The 17,700-nt window shown below is 41.4% G+C and overlaps 1 protein-coding gene and 2 long non-coding RNA genes across 10 annotated transcripts; 2 read left to right on the top strand and 1 right to left on the bottom strand.

The window, feature by feature from the left end:
• The first annotated feature begins 128 nt into the window (after positions 1–128).
• Positions 129–4,880, top strand: LOC129582690 (uncharacterized). 6 transcript variants are annotated; one of them, XM_055474276.1, is made up of 14 exons: positions 129–354; positions 594–661; positions 1,684–1,877; positions 1,969–2,064; positions 2,299–2,361; positions 2,926–2,946; positions 3,114–3,134; positions 3,241–3,261; positions 3,323–3,343; positions 3,449–3,469; positions 3,738–3,758; positions 3,974–4,096; positions 4,152–4,281; positions 4,541–4,880. In XM_055474276.1, exons 3-14 carry the CDS (start codon positions 1,692–1,694, stop codon positions 4,633–4,635), a joined length of 819 nt encoding a protein of 272 aa, XP_055330251.1. In that variant the 5' UTR covers positions 129–354; positions 594–661; positions 1,684–1,691; the 3' UTR covers positions 4,636–4,880. The 6 variants fall into 6 exon arrangements, with proteins under 6 accessions (XP_055330251.1, XP_055330250.1, XP_055330248.1 ...); XM_055474275.1 differs by having other exon boundaries at positions 129–399; XM_055474273.1 differs by having other exon boundaries at positions 343–452.
• Positions 4,881–5,813: 933 nt separating this feature from the next.
• On the bottom strand, positions 5,814–12,495 carry LOC129582731 (uncharacterized). Of its 3 annotated transcripts, none has more exons than XR_008689670.1 (12): positions 12,191–12,495; positions 10,970–11,043; positions 10,851–10,912; positions 10,682–10,787; positions 10,191–10,441; positions 9,976–10,088; positions 8,723–9,069; positions 8,262–8,615; positions 7,297–7,788; positions 6,402–7,037; positions 6,195–6,304; positions 5,814–6,061 (listed from the first exon to the last, which is right to left on the bottom strand). It is a non-coding gene; the product is annotated as an uncharacterized LOC129582731 (long non-coding RNA). The 3 variants fall into 3 exon arrangements; XR_008689671.1 differs by having other exon boundaries at positions 8,743–8,953; XR_008689669.1 differs by having other exon boundaries at positions 8,743–8,953; positions 9,976–10,441.
• Positions 12,496–15,448: 2,953 nt separating this feature from the next.
• LOC129582733 (uncharacterized) lies at positions 15,449–16,438 on the top strand. The gene is made up of 3 exons (XR_008689674.1): positions 15,449–15,558; positions 15,707–15,776; positions 16,054–16,438. It is a non-coding gene; the product is annotated as an uncharacterized LOC129582733 (long non-coding RNA).
• Positions 16,439–17,700: the final 1,262 nt, after the last annotated feature.

Here is a 17,700-nt window from a genome sequence, read left to right as displayed (position 1 = left end):
TGTGTAAATACGAATCTACAGTATATCAGTGCGGTTCTCACTTCTCACTATTTTCTACCGTAATTGTTAACGGCTACAATCAGATAGACTCGCATTCAAAATCTCTGGAAGGGATTCTTTAACTTGCGAAGGCGTTTCTAGGTCAACTGGGAGGCGCGACGCTGACGAGTCTCAGGCTTCCAGTCTTGTTTTTCGTTTTCGGATTTCCTGCGAACTGGCCGCAGCACTTTCGAATGCGCCTCCCACAAGCCAGCCCACTTAACTGCGTTGTCGCGGCTGTAAAATTCGCTTTTGATACTCGTATACAACACCACGCCCCACAATCGCTGATTCAGGCTCATCATTCAGTATTGTGTAAGTTCATGTCGGTTTCGACGGTTAACAGTCAGATTATTTCAGGTAAATTGAGTATTCAAAGATCACCACTGATCTCCGTCGCTTTACTTTGAACGGTAATTTTAACTTTCAATGTCTTTTGCCATTAGCATTTTAACTCACTTATTCGCAACGGACAAAGCTATTCAAGTGCTGTTTTGCGGTTAGTCTATCTCGCGTCGGTACTTAAGTCGTCAGTATCTCTTTATGCACTGCAGAATAATTGTCCTGTGACGAACTTTCGAAGAACCTTCGACGCCGGTATTCCCCACGCAGAGACAAATCGGTAAGCAACAGTAGTGACCTTGGTGCTTAATTGACGTTTAACTTATCGTGCTGCGTTTCGCGCTTCGGATATTATTAGAAACTATGTACTTGAATTTCCCAGGTTGGTCGGAACGTGATAAGAACAGTAAAAAACTAAGAAATTACTACAGGGAACTATCAAAAACCGAGCACTTAGCAGTTAATAGTATGCCATGAATCACTGATGTAGCGTTAGTATTCATGACTGTGATGTCATTCAGTGCTAAAGCGGTATCGCAGCAGGGTTTTCTGTCTCGTACTGTTTACTAACCACAGATCCCGAGGTGCTTCTTATAGTTCCCAGGTTTCGGGCCTCAGCTTCTGGTTGTTAAAATTGTCTGTCATTCAAATGTGACGTAGTTTAGATTACGTATAAGTTGCGTTCAGCTATACTGTATAGAGTGTCTTAGTTTTTCGTGATTTCGTCAGCCGGCAGCATAACTCAGGAGGAACCCGGCTGTGGCTTTCATAATCACTGAAAGGTAGCAGACCAATGTCTGACTGACTCTTTGTATTGACAGTCGATCCCAAACTGACTACACTATATGTTGCGTTGGGAATTGGGGAGACTTGATAAGGGTTTTGGCCGCCAAAGTATGTCGCCATTACAGGCCGCAGCAGACTATTGGGAGCTACAGGCAGCACGGAAACTGTAGGGACAGTGACGTTAACTCATTACACTGCACTTTTTTACGCGTGCGCAGCGCCCCCTCAAGTCTTAGGCGATGGTCTACAGTGCCTGTAGATCATCGTCTAAGACTTCAGAGGGCGCTGCGCGCACTTGCCGAAGGCAGGCAATCTGGTCGAACAACGGCACAGCCGTACGTTCTGCGACGCAATTTTCCGAAATCTTGATTGTGCTCCTGCTCGTATTGCCTGTCACTTCTTCGTTAATTAGAGTTCTCATTTAATTCCCCGTGTTCTAGTGTACTCGGATAAAATTTTGTTTTCGCTTTTCGGAAGACATATTTTTAGCCTTTTACATAATGGTTTGGTGTGTAGATTACAGAATGACTGGCAGTCCGCAAAATAGCCCGGCAAACGGCGGTCGCATTCGCCGTCTTCGACGTAGTTTGGGAGCGTTCGCACAACGAGTCCGGGCATCTTACCGGGACTTCAGACAAATGTCCACACCGGAGGCTTTTTCGCGCCAGGATCGGGTTGCGCGAAGCCCAATGGACATCTACGGCTACCAGGTCAGAAAATGTGATGCATTACGACGTTTATACAACATATACTGCCTACGGGTATGCTTGGATGCATGTACAAGAAGATGACTGCTTTTAGGATGACCGCCCCGCCGCTGATTCGAGCGAGCCTCGGGCCTTGAATGAGGATTTTGGGGAAGTTGTCGCGGAAGGTTTTGATAATCTGATAAATGAGGTAAGGCGATCACTAACACATATTATATGCTTCAGCTTTTATCATGCTGGTTATCATTTGTTCCTTGTTGAACGTTAATTTTACCGTTCACCAAGCTAGGAATGTTGAATTGCTTTCCGTTCTTTATACCAATTTAGCCAGAATGTCGTACGACCAATTACTAGTAAACTGCAAGAGTATATTCTAGATAAGCTGATAAACTGACTTTAGTTGCACTATCTTGTTGTTTTGCAGAATACGGATCTGAAGTCGCATGTGCAGCTTCTGCAAGGACGAGTGGGCGATTTGGAGAGCATGGTACTGTACATTACAAATTACATTACATTACATTGATTACAATATGCATATTTGGTGCTCTTGAATACTTGGCTAATACGCAATATAAATTTGGCTTAAATTTTCTGATTGAACAGTTGAACAATGAGGTGTATTTTTTTAATTATTGTTTTACGGGGCGGCTTGAAGTTAAATTAATTTGACAACAGTGAAAAATCGTTATCGCACATTCTACAAATGAAATGTAAGTACGTACAGTAACTCATTTTGCATCATGTTCTAAGAAATCGGAGTGCGCTTCGTATTTGTTATGTATCTGTAGGGTGCAGTAAGGAAGCGCACTTCAATTACTTAACTAACAAAAGCTTAAAGTACTTACTGCTTTCTGGTACACAATTCGAGTAAAAGAAGTGCATAAACAATACCTTGTAAGTACTTGTAGTCGTAGATAATTCAATTGTACAATTGCATACAAGTTTTAATTTTTTTCTTTAGTATGCAATTAATGTTGACCCTGTCTTGCATAGCGGGCATTTGCAAATTGCAGAATACATTTGCGTTAATTTACTTTGAATTTTTTTTCAGAATGTGAAGTCGAAGGAAGAGGTAGGTGTCAGCAAACGAATCCACAAATTAACCAGTCGTACTTAGTATATTGGCGTCGGTAACGTAATCCGTTTTCTTTAGAGTGGCATGCAGCTAATTTTAGCATTCTGTTGTATTGGCGTTTTGCAAACTCGTACATTTGCGTTAATTTTGAATTATTTTTTTAGATTGTGGGGTTAAAGGAAGAGGTAGGTGTCTGCACCGGTAACATTAACATACCAATAACATAACCAGTTGGCTTTTTGCAAATAGCAAAATACATTTGCATTAATTTACTTTGAATTATTTTTTCAGAATGTGAAGATGAAGGAAGAGGTAAGTTGCGGAAAACAAATCCATAGACTGCGTTAATTTACTTTGAATTATTATGTTTCAGATTGTGGCGTTGAAGGAAGAGGTAGGTGCCTGCACCGGTAACCTTACATACCAATAACATAACCAGTTGGCTTTTTGCAAATACCAAAAAACATTTGCATTAATTTACTTTGAATTATTTTTTCAGAATGTGAAGATGAAGGAAGAGGTAGGTTTCGGAAAATAAATCCACAAACTGCTCACTCGTGCTTGTCGTAACTAGTATCTTGAGTAGCATTATTAACATTACGGCATTTGCTACATGTGCTGATGATAACGCTCTTGTATCAGTGAGTTTTAAAAATATAGTACAGTGGCGGCAGTTAACGCAACTTTTTTCTTTAGCATACAGTTAATGTTGACATTTTGTTCTTTAATTGGGGTTTTGCAAATTACAAAACATATTTTCGTAAATTTACTTTGAATTATTTTTTCAGAACGTGAAGTTGAAGGAAGAGGTGGGTGTCGGAAAATGAATCCACAAACTGCCCTTTCGTGCTTGTTGTAATCGGTGGTATTTTGGCATAGAAGTATAGTAAATGTTGATGTGCTTTAGAAGATCTGTGGCATTTTCAGAATACTTGCTTTAGAAGATCTGTGGCAGTTCACAAGTTACATCAACTATCAAGATTCCATGTAAATCCTTAACCTTTAAGTTTTGTTTCACTTACAGAATAAATTGCTCGGAGTGCGCGTGACCACCATCGAAGAGCAGCTCAGCAAGGTTATGCAGCATAACCCGTATCTGGTGAAGCTGGCCCACTTGCCAGCGGACACTACGCACAACGAGTTAAATGTATGAATTTTCTGAAGCCGATATTTTACATTCAGTAATCATTCGGTGTCTGTAGGATACGTTCGGAGCGTATCCCAGTTTTATCTCGGCGGAGCTCCAAAATGGAGGGTATGCGGTGATCCGTTTCTCGCAGTTGGATTGCGCCGTGTCTGCCGCCAAGGAAATCAACGGTTATTTAATTGACGGTATGTCTGTGTTACGTAATTATAATTTGAATAGGGAAGCGCTTTACACCTTTTAGCAACAATAAAAACTCGTATTGTGCTTTCATGAATAACCATAAACAAACTAAATAAAAGCATGAAATTCATGAATTCAGTACATGGTGATTTATATTAGCATATCTGCTATAATTGTTTCAGTTTACACTTGTTGTTTACACTTGTTAGGCTAATGGGCTTGCTTATCGTTTAATCTGACCGTTCATTTCACCGAATTTTGCAGATCGCGAAATTAAGGCCACGGTTGAGTCCATTCCCAAGGCTGGATTAATTGCGCGTCGCCGTCGTTCGGTATCCGGCTGCAGCGCTGAAAAGTGACGCGGTTTTCAGTTACCTTGTTGTTTCTGGGCCATTTATTTGTTTTGTTCGTATCGCCCAGTTGTTTTGGCTAAAATCTCTTGTATATTTTGCTATTCTTGAATAACACACTGTGGAGCAGAGTAGAAGTTGCTTTTTTCTTGTGGGCGTTAGCTTTTTCGGTTGTATACATACAAAACTCCGGTTGTTTCGATAAACTACTTAAATAAAAATTGCTGGCTTTGTCAAAGCAAACAGTTTCTTACCGCTTGTGTAAAACTTGGACTTAACGCACGGTGAAACAGCGCAAGCAATGCTGAAACGAAATTGATATTGCTGTCATTTACTAAATATCGGTTGAGCACCTTCATTCATCACTGCTAGAGTTCGTTTCAGGCATAAGAGTGAAAAACTAAAAGGCGATACAGATGTGCTGTACAATATTACTTACTGCAAAAATCATGACGCAGAAAGCAGGCTGCAGACACAATACATTTCTGCTTTCTGACAATCTGGGAGCATCTTTGTTCATGATCATTACCGAAAACCAAGTTTCCTCATGCATGAGCCCATATAAGAATTTGACAATTTGTCTAACTTCAATTCTTAGCGGAGTCATAATTCTGCAAAGACTGCAGTAGTACGAGGACCATTGGGTGCTGTGAACATACCCTGCACGATTAGGCTGCGATGAACAGCCGTAGCTCGCAACGCCACTGATATCACAGTCTGAATGCAAACGGCTTAACTTTAGCCGGCTGTTCATCGTAGCCTAATCGTGCAGGGTATGTTCACAGCACCCAATGGTCCTCGTACAATACCTAGTATTTGCTAGCAAGAGCTGAACGGTGAAGCTACTGCATGTTAAAAAACATAAGATATTGCTACGATTTCGATTAAGTCTATACCTGGTATTATGTGTTCTCAAGAAAATGAAGAAATGGAACCTCTTCTACCGTCTCTTATTCTGTAATCCTTTCGCATTCCGTTTATGTGTCGAACTTCTTACCTACTTCCTTTCTTGCGGCGCTTACTTGCCGCACTTCACGGATTATGCGTTAATATGCAACAATGTTACAACGATATCCTCGATGTTTGCATTTCCATGTTATAATAATATTCTCTGGCGAGAGGAAGTGCACGAGACAGCGGCAAAGGTGCGAAACGCAATGTTTTTTACCCATAAAACAATAAAACAAACGGTTTTCAAGCCAACTTTAACCGGAAAAGTCAACCAAAAAATCGCATAAGGCTGCATTCCTGCCAATGCAGCGTCTAAAACTCGCAGAAACGCTTCAGAGACCGTGTAGTGCACAGAAACGAAACATGGTAATAAAACTATATTGACAAACTCCGCAATCTGCGGAGCATCATCACTGTTTAAATTCTCTTCAGGCACGGGAGTGCTCACCGATCGCACTTCGGATTCCAGAGGTTCAAGCAGACACTGCAAAATAGGGGTACAAAGGTTACGTACGCTCATGACTTATGGGGTATAGCAAAATCGTATCAAACCGTATTATATCATTTTGGCATGAAAATGTATATACCAATCTCATCGCTTTTAATGCAATAATTACCTTATGGAGATGTAAATCCAAAACCAGCTCTTGTACCCTGCGGCGAATGCATGGACAATTTGAGACAAACAAGGATCAAGAAACGAAATCAGCCGAGCTGGTTTTTCAATCTGTCGAACGGTTTTACCAATGGTAATTTCTCAAATTGGTCGAAATAATGATGATTGTAATATGTAAGCTGTAAACAGACAAATCAGAATAACTTACTGTAACGTTAACAGTCCTTGTTCCGCCGCCTTGTGTCCGAGCGGCGTCGCCAAGGCGCTGATGAATCGCAAAACTTCCTTTCGCTTGACAACCACCGGACGTTTCGCTGTTTCTGCGCTCGACCGATCCACGGCCAACATTGAGCACATACAGTTGGACACATACAGTTGGACACAGAGTATAGCTCCAAACCGTTTCTGAGATCCACTTGATGGCTCAGCTTCCGTGACACAAGATTTCCCACAACGTATTCATCTTTATGGGCAGATTTACGAACTGGCTGCTTTCGCCACATATTCCGTCTTAATGGCACACAGATCTCGATGTATTTTTCTTCCTTGGCAGAGGACTCTCCAGGTACAATGGAAGAAGATGTTGAACTCGGTGCACTGGGATGAGGAGGACTGGCACGGTGCACGGAACTCTTCCGATGCAGAAAGGTGCTGTGCACCTTCATGGTGTGAACCAGCGAGCGAAAGGAATGCCGCGCTTCATTAAGCCGGTGCCGCACTTCGTTAAATGATGTATCGCGATGGGATTTCATCCGTAGCAAAGTGCGACGGGATCGTTCCACGGCGGAGCTGCCATGGCTTTCCGGAGAGCGCTGAAAACAGGACTGCAGAGTAGGCGAGCCATCTAAAAATTTCAATTTGCACTAAATAATGCAGTGAAAAAAAACAATAAAAATGAAGGTTCATTTAGTCAGCTTATCTACTGATTTATCAAACTAATGTGCTACGCGCGAAATTTCCTGGTGCATAGATCATAGAATTGACGACAAGGGACAAACAATATACCCTTGTACAATAACGTTGACTCTGCATTTGCAATGGTCTTTTCAAGCCGAAGTGTACGCAATTTACTTCGCTAAAACTGTGCACTCTAATTGACTTACCAATCAAGTCATCCGGCGATCCAAAGCTGCTAAGCTATCCGTATCCGTCCTTTTGGCGCTGGCACTGCGATCCATTCTGTGATCCTTCACAATGCCATCTGGCGCTGAATCCAGACCATCGGACGACTCAAACCCGGATTCGCCGCGACTAGTTTTGTGGGGTAAAGGCCCATCCAAATAGCATCCATCTTTCGTGAAGAAGACATTGGCTTCTTTCTCGGCAAACAACGGCGAGGGCACTCGCAAATCATGCGCAGGCGCCGTGGTGAAGGAGATTAAGCGCTGCGGCCGAGGCGACGCATTGAAACTGGGCAGGGCAGCGGTGATGCATTCGGACGCATTGTCCCACGTGTAAGTACTGCACCCGCTGATCGACCAGTGGCCACACACAGTTCATGGCGATTGTGCCGGATGGCCAACCAATCGCGTGATTTCAGGAGATCAGCGCCACGTTCCGTTGTTGACCATAATCCCAGAACGAAATACGCAGTCCTGGAACAACGACAACGGGGTTTGAGTCATTATTAAATTAAATGCCATATGATGTGCTTGTAAAGCACGCAAACATTACAATATCTACCGGTATCGCGCTTTCAATGTGAATGATGTAGTACAGTAATTATGTAAAGCGTAAATTTAACAAACGAAATCGGATCAGTCGCTAACGACAAGCTGACGGCATCCTTCAGGAAAACGATCGAAATCGATGATACAGGAGTAGTTAACAAATTGGCATAGCTTAAAAAGTGAAGTATAGAAATGCACACAAAAAAACACTACTGCATGATTACTGTATACTGTACGGTCGCTAGGTTTTTATACATACCGTTATCTATTTTTAAACCGATACTGACTTCATCGTAATAAACATCACTTTAGCAATGCTAAAATAATGTTAATGCCCTTAATTAAACAAATTATCGCTATATAATTTGATCTACCTATGAATTCGCATTTGCACATACCCACGGACGGATAAATTCGGATGTTCCGCCGCAATGTTAACGACCATATCCAGCACATCGTACTCGTTCAGCATCCACATTCCATCGACAGTTCGGCCGATGTGACCAAGAGTCCACAGCGCCCATTTGGACTGATGGTTAATGGCTCAGTGGACGTTGCCCGGATAACTTTAACGCTCACCAAATGGGGCATTTCCTCGCGAATTACATCGATGGTTTCCACGGCTGTCTGAGCGACAGTGATGTTCGCATCCTGCCATCCGTCCAATTAACAACTTCATTCCCCATTCAGATAATCACGGCAGACGAGCGTAAAAGCGTCCGCAAATGCAGCGTCGCGTAACGCCGGAGAGCCTGTAAAAATAATTACGCCGCTTAAGTCAAAATGCAATCTATTAACAAATGAAAATCGATAATCACTACAGAACTTGAGCTTTCGATTTTTAAACATAAATAACTACCTATTACGTTGCCCACTAACGTCATCAGTGTCCCGCTCAACGGTGAACAAAGGTTCAAGGCTCTGCGTAGTAATCCTCTTGATAACACATCATCCCGGTAATCTAGCATCGTGATAATTAGTTTGATGTACGATTCATGGATGTCCTCTATGAAAACCAGACGCCCAAACGTAATATTATCAACAACGCCGGTTTTCCGTAGCATTTTCTCTCCCTCCGGATAGCATGATACTTTTCCCACAAAAAAAAGAAAACAACCCTAAGAGCAGGATGATAACAGTTTCAACGGGTTGAAAGCACATCAGCGCCGGGATCTTCGTGGGACGTTTTCAAATACCCGGTGAAATCTGTCAGCAGCTCTTCTGCAGTTCCTGCCTGAGGTGCCAGGTATGCTACAGCAGAACTTCTGCTGTAAGTTCTGCTGTAGTATATCTGGCACTTCAGGCAGCAATGTTTCCACAAAATAACTAGTACAAAGTGGCTTCAAACGGCCGAGATCTTGCTTTTTTGGTATCGCGGAGAATAGTTTATTCGGGGGATTTTAGAAGATGAGCAAGTTATACGAGGATGCACGCAGTCAAACCGACAGTAAATTTTTTCAGCGAGACCAACCGACAACCGTGCATATAGTACAAGCGACTGCCAACCATTCACGGATGGCTGTCACCTGTTCCACGCATACAGTGCAAACGATACCTCCCTTTCACGGGTGGCTGTTATGTGGAAAAATAATTTGCCTGTGTGCGTGGTTGTCGGTTGGTCTCGCTGAAAAAATTCACTGTCGGTTTGACTGCGTGCATCCTCGTACATAAAAATCTAAAAGAACAAACAAGGATGCAGTTGTACTACTGTTACTAAATTCTTGTGGTATAGCAGACAGCCAATACTTTAACTATAACAGTCAAAATGTCAGATACGTATGTAAAAGGTAAAGCATACAAATGACAATGCCACAGACATATCAACATTTTACGTTGCGTGTGTAACGCGAGAAAACTTCTTACGAAGAGAGTCGTTTTATTACATACTTTCTCAGAGGCGTACTCGTATAATGTTTTTGACCATTTATTACCATAAACAAGACAACAATTTAGGGTTTGGAAAAAGAATACTGCTTATATACGTAATTTCGTGTACGTACACACTTTAACTTTCATGTGTAAACGTAATTTTCTGTTTGTCATGATTGATAAAGTTTATTAGAGCGCGTTAAATACCGTCTGCAACAAAACGTGTATCTAAATTAAACCAACCTGTAGCCACCAGCATCACTAGCACGGATGGCATCGGCGTTCAATAATGCCGCGACAAGCTGCCATTTCCAGCTTGTATGCGTAATGTCAATGAGGACAAGTGAATCCAGGTCCTTCCAACCAGCAAAACAAATTCCGAGAAAAATCAGCCAGTTTGTCTTCTCCACAACATGCATGAATGGAGAAATGCGATATGAAACGGCAGACAGACATACCCTTAGCGAACCATCGAAATACTTCCGTTCACGATTTCGCCGGCACATCTCCAATACACGTTCCAGATGCAGACTCATATTTGGCGGCATTTCCGGTTGGATGGAGCGCTCATGGTAGAGCCGAAACAGATCGGCAACGGCTTCCGCGCCTTGGACGCGGCTGTTGTACTTGTTGATAGCCGTGGCCAGCGAGACCAGCGCCGGTAAACTCTGCTATAGCGTGGTGAGTTCCGCGGGAACATAAGCATTCGCTACAACAAAAAGTCAGGTTATAAGTAAAATTATTCTTGTCGCAATTTCTGTGCTTATCAAATTCAACAGGTCATCCACCTAATATCTGAGAAGAACTACTCGCACAAAAATTAACAACTATAAAGGCGTAAAGTCGCAATAAGATAAACAAAGTAAAACAAATCAAAGTAAATAAAGCGCATAAATAACTGAACTAACATTCATAATAATACTGGAAAAATATGATAAAAATCACTTACCATCTAATGATAAAAAACTGCTCAATAAATACAATGTTGCCGGTGCACATCCGAATCGGCGGTTATCACAGATTCCAAACCCACAACCAATCGGGTTTGTTGGAAGCTAGAGAAACAATAGCACGGTAATAACACCGGCAGTGGCAAAACAAACTGGCATGTGTCCGACCGATGTGCGGCAATAAGGCACACGCTTCGCCGGCCACAAAGTCCTCTTGTTACTCCAGGATTCTGCAGGATCATTAGCATTTATGCAATTGCAAAGCCGATAAGCTGTAATGCACTTACCGCGCAAGGGACAAGGGAGGATTCGAAATCCTTGGGGATAAAAGTAACTGAGATACAATATGGAACACAGCTTCCTGAAAAAAGCAGCACAATTTAGACAATGAAGTAGAGCACTGCGGTAATACGATAATGGGAGTGATGCAGCACAAAAGGCTAAAGCATTTGTATTTGTAATGTATTTGTATTGCCTCAACATAACAAGTGTCAGGAACTTACTATAGCTAGAAGGACTAGGAACGGACTGCGCAACGGTCGACTACGTCATCACTGTCGCATACAGAAAGCATTGCTGTGCTAATGCTTACCATAGTCCCGCAGACTTTGTTGTCCCTTTTAATAGATATTCTGAAGTTTCTTTCTCATCAAAAGCTTTCTGATATTTTTAAAAGATCATATTGAATATTGAACCTTTTATTTCGAGGGCTAAAAATAGAAGAGAAGAGAAATCGTCTGAGAAAACTGACAAAAACCGTGAAAAACGCGCATCTGTCACCATGGCAACCGCCTTCCCTTGTATGCGAGAGTGATGACGTCAAACGGTTGGTTACCAGTCCTCCTCACACTATAGTAAGTACTTGCAAGTGTACAAGAATGTCCAATACAAACTGCTAACCATTAAGGTTAAAAAATTAAAGCAATTCCGAGTAAATAGTAAATCAACTATGAAATCAGTAGTGCTTTCTTCACTTGATCGCCTGTCACCGGTTTTATTCAATTATTCAAGAGAAAATAACTCATAAACAGCAACTCATGCAGCTTTTATCTTGCGTGCGGCTTCGCAGTTCGCACTCTTCGAATCCCGGCATAAGCAGCAATTTTTGGAATTTGAACCCGGCATGCGCTAGTCAGCGGCTAACCTCAAACCCGCCGAGTTCAACGTTCCAGAAATATTCAAAACAACTGTCCTCCATGAGAAGTGCTATACATACTAATCGAATTATTTTCAAAGTTGACCCACATCGGCGATAACCACTTGCAACTGAGTTGCAAGTATTGTACACACAACGAAGAAACTGTTATCTTGACGCACCGGTATCTTTCACTGCTGCAACAAAACCAATTTAGCCGTTCATGCTTATTTAATGATTTTTAGTCGTTAAAATATTTCTACTAGTTAATTTTTGATAAATGTATTGGATAATCGTTCAGTACAGCGCTTCGCGTTATAACGTGGCACGCTAAATTAATTAAAGGCGAAATTGCCGATTACAGTTGACTTACCAGCAGCACATGGCACCCTATCATTTCGGAAACCATTCATTTCGGAAATCATTCATTTCGGAAATCATTCATTTCGGAAAACATTCATTTCGGAAATCGTTCATTTCGGAAACCATGCATTTCAACACTTTTCCTTTACAGTTAGTGACAGAAGACGTTATTTCGGCCAGAAACAGAACAATACAGAAACAGAACAGAATGATGTACAGAACAGTGTACAGAAACAATTATACAATTATTGTACAGAAACAATTATACAATTGTGAATTGTCAACGAAAAAGCATTTCAGGGATCTTTTTCATAAACTTTCATTTACTGTACTAACTGACAACTGCCATGTCGACGGTTCGATTTGCTTGTGTTGGGGGTTACAATGAGAGCACAAGAATTAACTGCATCATAATCGAGCGCCAATGTATTGCCCGCATTTAGCGTGTATTAGTGCGCACGATCGAACACGGCTGCAGATAAGCGGCGTCATAACCAAAACAATAGCCTATTTCAGATTGCATACGGTAGAGGCTCCGTACATAGAATCGCACGGCGTCAGATAAGCTGTACGTTGGCAGGATGAAAACTGCTTCAGATCTTTGTGCGGTTACACTTTGGTCACGTACAGCAACGAAAAAATTAATCGAGTCGAGTGCGCGCGAGGACGTGACCACCCTGCTAACGGTCGGCGGTCTGAGTGCTCAAAAAAGATCCACGGGTAGGATACGCTGGCCCTGCACATTCACTTATGTCTGAGCCGTTGCATGCATCCGCGTAAGGCAGATAGTTTTACGCGTCACCGCACGACGCTAGGTTACAGCTGCTAACGTCGTGAACGGACGTAAACAACCCACAACTGAAGGTTCCATATGGAACCGAGCCGAATGGAGCATGTCCGTGCAATCTGAAATAGGCCAATAATCTCTGACACACGAAAAAACCACAGCAGTTGCGCGTAGGTATGTCATAAACCGTGCCCATAAACCATACATTTACATGTTGCAGCCTAACGTGAGACGTGCCGATAAAACAATATGTTGCGTTGATGTTGCGCTGAAATGAAGATTGTACAGAATTTGTACAAGGAATACTGTTATTTCGGGAACCCGTTTAATTGTACAGATACAAAGTACACAGACTGTACAATGGCTACTAAACATACTAGTACCAGTTATAATAATTAAACTACTGTTATAATAGTATAATAATATTAAACTACTGTGATAACGTATGGTTTCCGAAATGAATGGTTTCCGAAATGAACGGTTTCCGAAATGAATGGTTTCCGAAATGAATGGACACCCAGCACATATGTCGCTGGAGATTCTGAATTTGAAAAATTCCTTGGGATTCCTAGGATGGATGGTTTTGTTGGCTTCCGGCAAGTTGGTTCGCTTACCAGATACTGTAACCGCACGCCTTGTGAGTGTTGTTTATCTTCTCGGCACACGTCGTCATCTTTAGTGAATTAGTCTGGTACATATCTGCCGATCCATCCGTCGATGCAGGAAATGGTCGACTGAGCAAGCCTACAACAATTATAAAAAGAACGAAAATGACTTGCTCAATACAAATTAAATGTTGAACCACGTAAAAAAATATGACCCAACGTCCACGCATTAGCACCGAAAATTTGGGACGAGAAAGTACTTAAGTCTACTTGCAGTACTTGTACAGTACTTTATTTTCTTGGCGCAGGAAATCGCATGACAATCACGATAATTTACATCAAGTACACCAAACATTTTGCAACTAGCTAGAGCTGCAGCTAGTTGCAAAATGCGAAGCACAATAATTAATTATGTATTATGATTTATGAAGCACTCTGTACGACAAAATATTCTCGCGTACAAATTGATAACTGAGTAACTTACAAAAACAGCTACATAACTATAGTACAGATAGTCTCACCCAGTGTAATTAGTAACTGTGGTAAGTATGCAACCAAGTACAGCTTCTTCCTCAGACGAGATGGTTTTCACAATAGAATTCTTACCGACAGACTTTCGTAAAGTCATATCCCTTTAGCAAACCGCCTTTTCGGATTCTGCCGATCCGCTGCCCGCCAGCCATCACAACAAGAGTCATAAGTCATAACTGGACGGGCACAGTCAGCACACTGAAATAATCCCATATCTCGGCATTCAGGATCGCCACTCGGTGATATACCGGCGGATACAACAAACTGCAAATAAAACGACACAAAAGGTACACGAAAATTCGTCTCCAAAACATGATAGTAGATCTACGATGCTTCTCAATCAGCAAAATCCCAATGACTTTCCAGTTCCGGTCTACTGAACACAGCCCTGTTGTTTTTGTGGAGATTTTAACTGACTAGAATCACTAGATCACAACGAGGTCACAAGAATAACGGTAATACGCAGTACGACTTGGATTGTCCAGACAAAATCAATTGCAATTATTATGTAAGTAAAAGTAATCGCTGCACGACGCTAAAGTCTAAGTCACCAGTCACATCATTGGGTAAAAGCGCACTACAGAGCCGCTGATAAAAGAACGAACGATAAACTGCAGCCTATTTTGGAAGCAGCGATTCTGTACAGTATTCTACCCATAGTTTACGCTCAACTAGTTGGGAGTTTACTACAAATTTAACATGGCCACTTGGGAGTGTATGCATCAAATTGTACGATATGTCCCTTTAACTGTATATGACAGATAGGTAGGAAAACGTTTTTGTCGGAAGCCAAATGTACGTTTTGAAGACAAACGACATCGGCAACGGCTTCGGCGCCTTGGACGCGACTGTTGTAAACTAGTAAGTATTTGTTGATAGCCGTGGCCAACGAGACCAGCACCGGTAAACTCTGCATCTGCATCGTGAACTTTGCGGGAAGATAAACATTTGCTACAAAAAAAGTCAGATTAGAAGTAATGTTATTCTTGCCAACGATTCTACATTATCATTACACTCGTCTGCATAAGTCAGCAAAATGAACAAGCTGTAATGGACGACCTGCCACAAGGGACAAGGAGGATTCATAATCCCTGGGGAATAAATAGTACCTGAAATACAAAATATCGAATACAGCTAAATTACAGCTTCCTAAAAAAGAGCATCACAATAGGCAGTCAAACAGAATTATGAAATCCCAAAGCTGAGTTTAGGCCACTGGGCGGTATTAAAACCAGCGACTAATCACAATGCAGATCAGTTTCGGAATCACCTCCCTCCGCTCTGCTCCGTCCTCACTTCTCGTGGCTGCGAAATTTCTTGCCTACAGTACGAGTATATAAAGAGAAACGCATCAGAACTGCGCAACAGTTCGGGAGTTCATTTGAGTTCTTTTATTATTTTATCAGCAAATTTCTCCGCGTTTCAGTCCTCTCAGTGTTGAATTACAGTTAACCGGTAAGCCGATTTCATCACTGATTAGTAATTCGCACCTACTTTTTGAAGTTTAGTAAATTGTGCTTATATGCTAGGTTTGTCCTTTCAGCAACGCTTATCAGTAGGTTCTACAAAACTGCACTCGTTCTACATTTCTTGTGCTTTGCAGAAGATCCCACAGTGAAAATCTTGACAGTCCTCAGTTCTGTCACCTGTGTCGAAGTCCTTAATAGTTAACGGTACGTGAACCATGTAAAGTCCTTCTTCCTGCCGGAGTTACCGATTGCCGTACATTCTCAATTGACAAAACCCAGAAGTAATGCAGTACTTTACGGGAAACTTCTTCGTATTAGTCAATCCTCAGAATTGCACACTGCATCACAGAGTCTGGTTTAATAATGATATAACCCATATTATATAATTTATTACCAGTCTCTCTGACTACAGTTAAACAGGCATAATTTCGCTGTCTGCGTAGTACGCACACGATTGCTGTCTTCTCATGCTGTTTATTAGGCTAACGTTCAGAACCGACATTTTGCCGCGGAGCAGAGCCGTCTCCGTCAGGAAATCGATAAACTGAAAGCCAACGAAACCAGGATGAACACAAAATTGGATAAGCAAGCCCGGCAATGGGAGCTGGATGCCGTGAACACCCCTTTTAGGTGGGCCGTGGAGATGTTCCGATACCTGGAAACTCGGGATGAGCGGCTGGAGAAACATCTTGATTCAAAGATGAGTGGCCACACGGCGGAGGTCAAGACTATGATGAAAGATATGAACGCCAAACTTGACAAACTGTTGTCTTACAATAAGTGACACTGTTGTTCTGTATTAATGTTGAAGTACTCTGACATATGTGGACTGTCCAATTCAATGTACGGTATGATCTAAAAAGAATGTCTCCACCGGCATTTCTCACATTGCGATCGTATACCGTATAACACTATCTGTCAGTCAAGCATATACAGTGACAATTCGCAAAAAGCTTCCTTCAGAAGGCAATAAGACAATAATAATCGTAGATAGCAGACACATTCCACTTTAATGTTCCGAATGTCTGAAAGCATCTTATGGTGCATTATCAAGGTTTCTCCAGCATAAGCCCACTATCCGAACATAAACTTCGATCTGATTTCGATTCGTTAACCAGAGCCGTATTTCTGCGACTTATAATATCAGGATGAACATTTTATTAGCGATTTGTGCTGGGAAAAGTAATACAAGAGCACCATTTTACAAAAAATTATAACATCATTTCCGTTCAGCCAAATGAAAGGCAAAGTACACATCTTCCTTCTCTACCATGTCGGTAAATGTACCGAGAACAGAAACTGCATTTCCTCTATGAATCTCGATACTAGTGATGTGCTACTAAATAAAACTAAATAAATGCTATTTAATTAGTAAAAGCTTCCCTAAAATTAAATGTATAGTAAACAGTAAAGTTTTACAGGCAAGATTAGTAAAAGTAAGTAAATATTCAGCTACAATAGTAAACAGTAAGTAAATAGTAAGATTTGGCTTTCGCTAAAAAAAGTTATTTACTAATTCATTTACTAATCGAATTTTTTCGAATAACCAGAAGACTCATTGCTGTACTAGGGCAGGTTCATCATTAACGGTGATGCATAGTCTAAAGTTGGTGCCTTAACAGATGGTGGTATTGCTGTTCACGTAAACGCAATGTACCGCCGACCCGAAACTGCGGTTACGTAACGTACTTATAATTATAGGATTTGAAACACTGCAATGCAGCAGCAGCCTGGCAAGCAGATTGTGCAGCATAGTTGTTCTGTTAGATACTGCCTTTACACCATAGATTCGCATAAAATACAGTATATTTTGATTCCTTCATGAAATGCACAAGCGTCCCAAAAATGATAATAACATTAAATTATTAATTAAATTAAATTTATTTAGTATAATTAGTAAGTAATTGGTTGGGAAAAATGTGGATAGTAAGTAATAGTAAGTATTTCAAAAATTTTTGGGTTAATAGTAAGTAATAGTAAGTAAAAGTTTTGGAAGATTAGTAAACAGTAAGTAAGGTAGCATGAAGCTGTAGTAGCACATCACTACTCGATACCAATTCTTTGGCGTAATCCTGAGCGGGGGTTGCCTGTACTGTCGAAAATCTTTCATCTGCTATTAGAAGACTGT

This window comes from Paramacrobiotus metropolitanus, unplaced genomic scaffold (assembly GCF_019649055.1).
Source record: "Paramacrobiotus metropolitanus isolate TYO unplaced genomic scaffold, Prichtersi_v1.0 Parri_scaffold0000008, whole genome shotgun sequence".
In the NCBI taxonomy this organism is placed as follows: domain Eukaryota; kingdom Metazoa; phylum Tardigrada; class Eutardigrada; order Parachela; family Macrobiotidae; genus Paramacrobiotus; species Paramacrobiotus metropolitanus.
This window is presented reverse-complemented; position numbering and strand designations above follow the sequence as displayed.